Below are 611 nucleotides of genomic sequence, written 5' to 3'. Positions count from 1 at the left end.
AGCGGCTATGGCCACGGACAGGGAAGCGGTGAGGGCCAGGGAAGCGGACAGGGAAGTGGTGAGGGCCAGGGAAGCGGCTATGGTCACGGCCAGGGAAGTGGTCAAGGTAATGGTCAGTAAAGTGATCAAGGTCAGCGAAGAGGTCAGGTAAATTGTCTTTGAAACTTTCATAGGAATTTTGCATAATACCTACTGGAGATCTCTTCAATTCAGTGCTTTATTCATATGGCATGTTTTCCATTTTTGCTTGCAGTTTAGAGATTTTCTGCTGCTCTCTATGTCCTTCTCTCAAATAAAAAGAAAATTGCTTGAAGAGTTGGTGGTTTTGTTATCATTTGGCTGTTTTCTAGCATAACTGCTTTCTGGCATCAGTGCTTTGTGTGAGTTCCTCTCCCTGAGACCTGGACATTTAGAGGAGTATTAGCCCATTTTTACACTAAATATACCACATTATGTCATGGACTCAAATGGCACCAGCTGTTTTCCACACCGTCTGTAAACTTTGTATTTGTCTGTCTTATGGAGGTTCTTCAGCTGGTCAGGAGTAACAGATGCATCTGCCTCATGGGCTGCAGTCAGTTCCTCCTCTAGCTACATGTGTGTTTTTTTTT

At 44.2% G+C, this 611-nt stretch overlaps 1 protein-coding gene across 1 annotated transcript in view; it reads left to right on the top strand.

Annotated features, from left to right (window-relative positions):
* The window catches only part of LOC107733986 (putative per-hexamer repeat protein 5), a gene marked incomplete at its 5' end in the record, with an annotated part of 1,533 nt that extends 1,223 nt beyond the window's left edge, over positions 1-310 (top strand). Inside the window, one exon of the mRNA XM_016545849.1 lies at positions 22-310. Within this exon, the coding sequence (XP_016401335.1) occupies positions 22-120 (99 nt within the window). The remainder of the gene's footprint in view (positions 1-21) is intronic.
* Between the last annotated feature and the right edge of the window lie 301 nt (positions 311-611).

The sequence above is a fragment of the Sinocyclocheilus rhinocerous genome, unplaced genomic scaffold (genome assembly GCF_001515625.1).
Source record: "Sinocyclocheilus rhinocerous isolate Xijiao unplaced genomic scaffold, SAMN03320098_v1.1 scaffold42689, whole genome shotgun sequence".
NCBI lineage: Eukaryota > Metazoa > Chordata > Actinopteri > Cypriniformes > Cyprinidae > Sinocyclocheilus > Sinocyclocheilus rhinocerous.
Note: the sequence above shows the minus strand (reverse complement) of the source record. Positions and strands in the feature narration are given on the sequence as shown.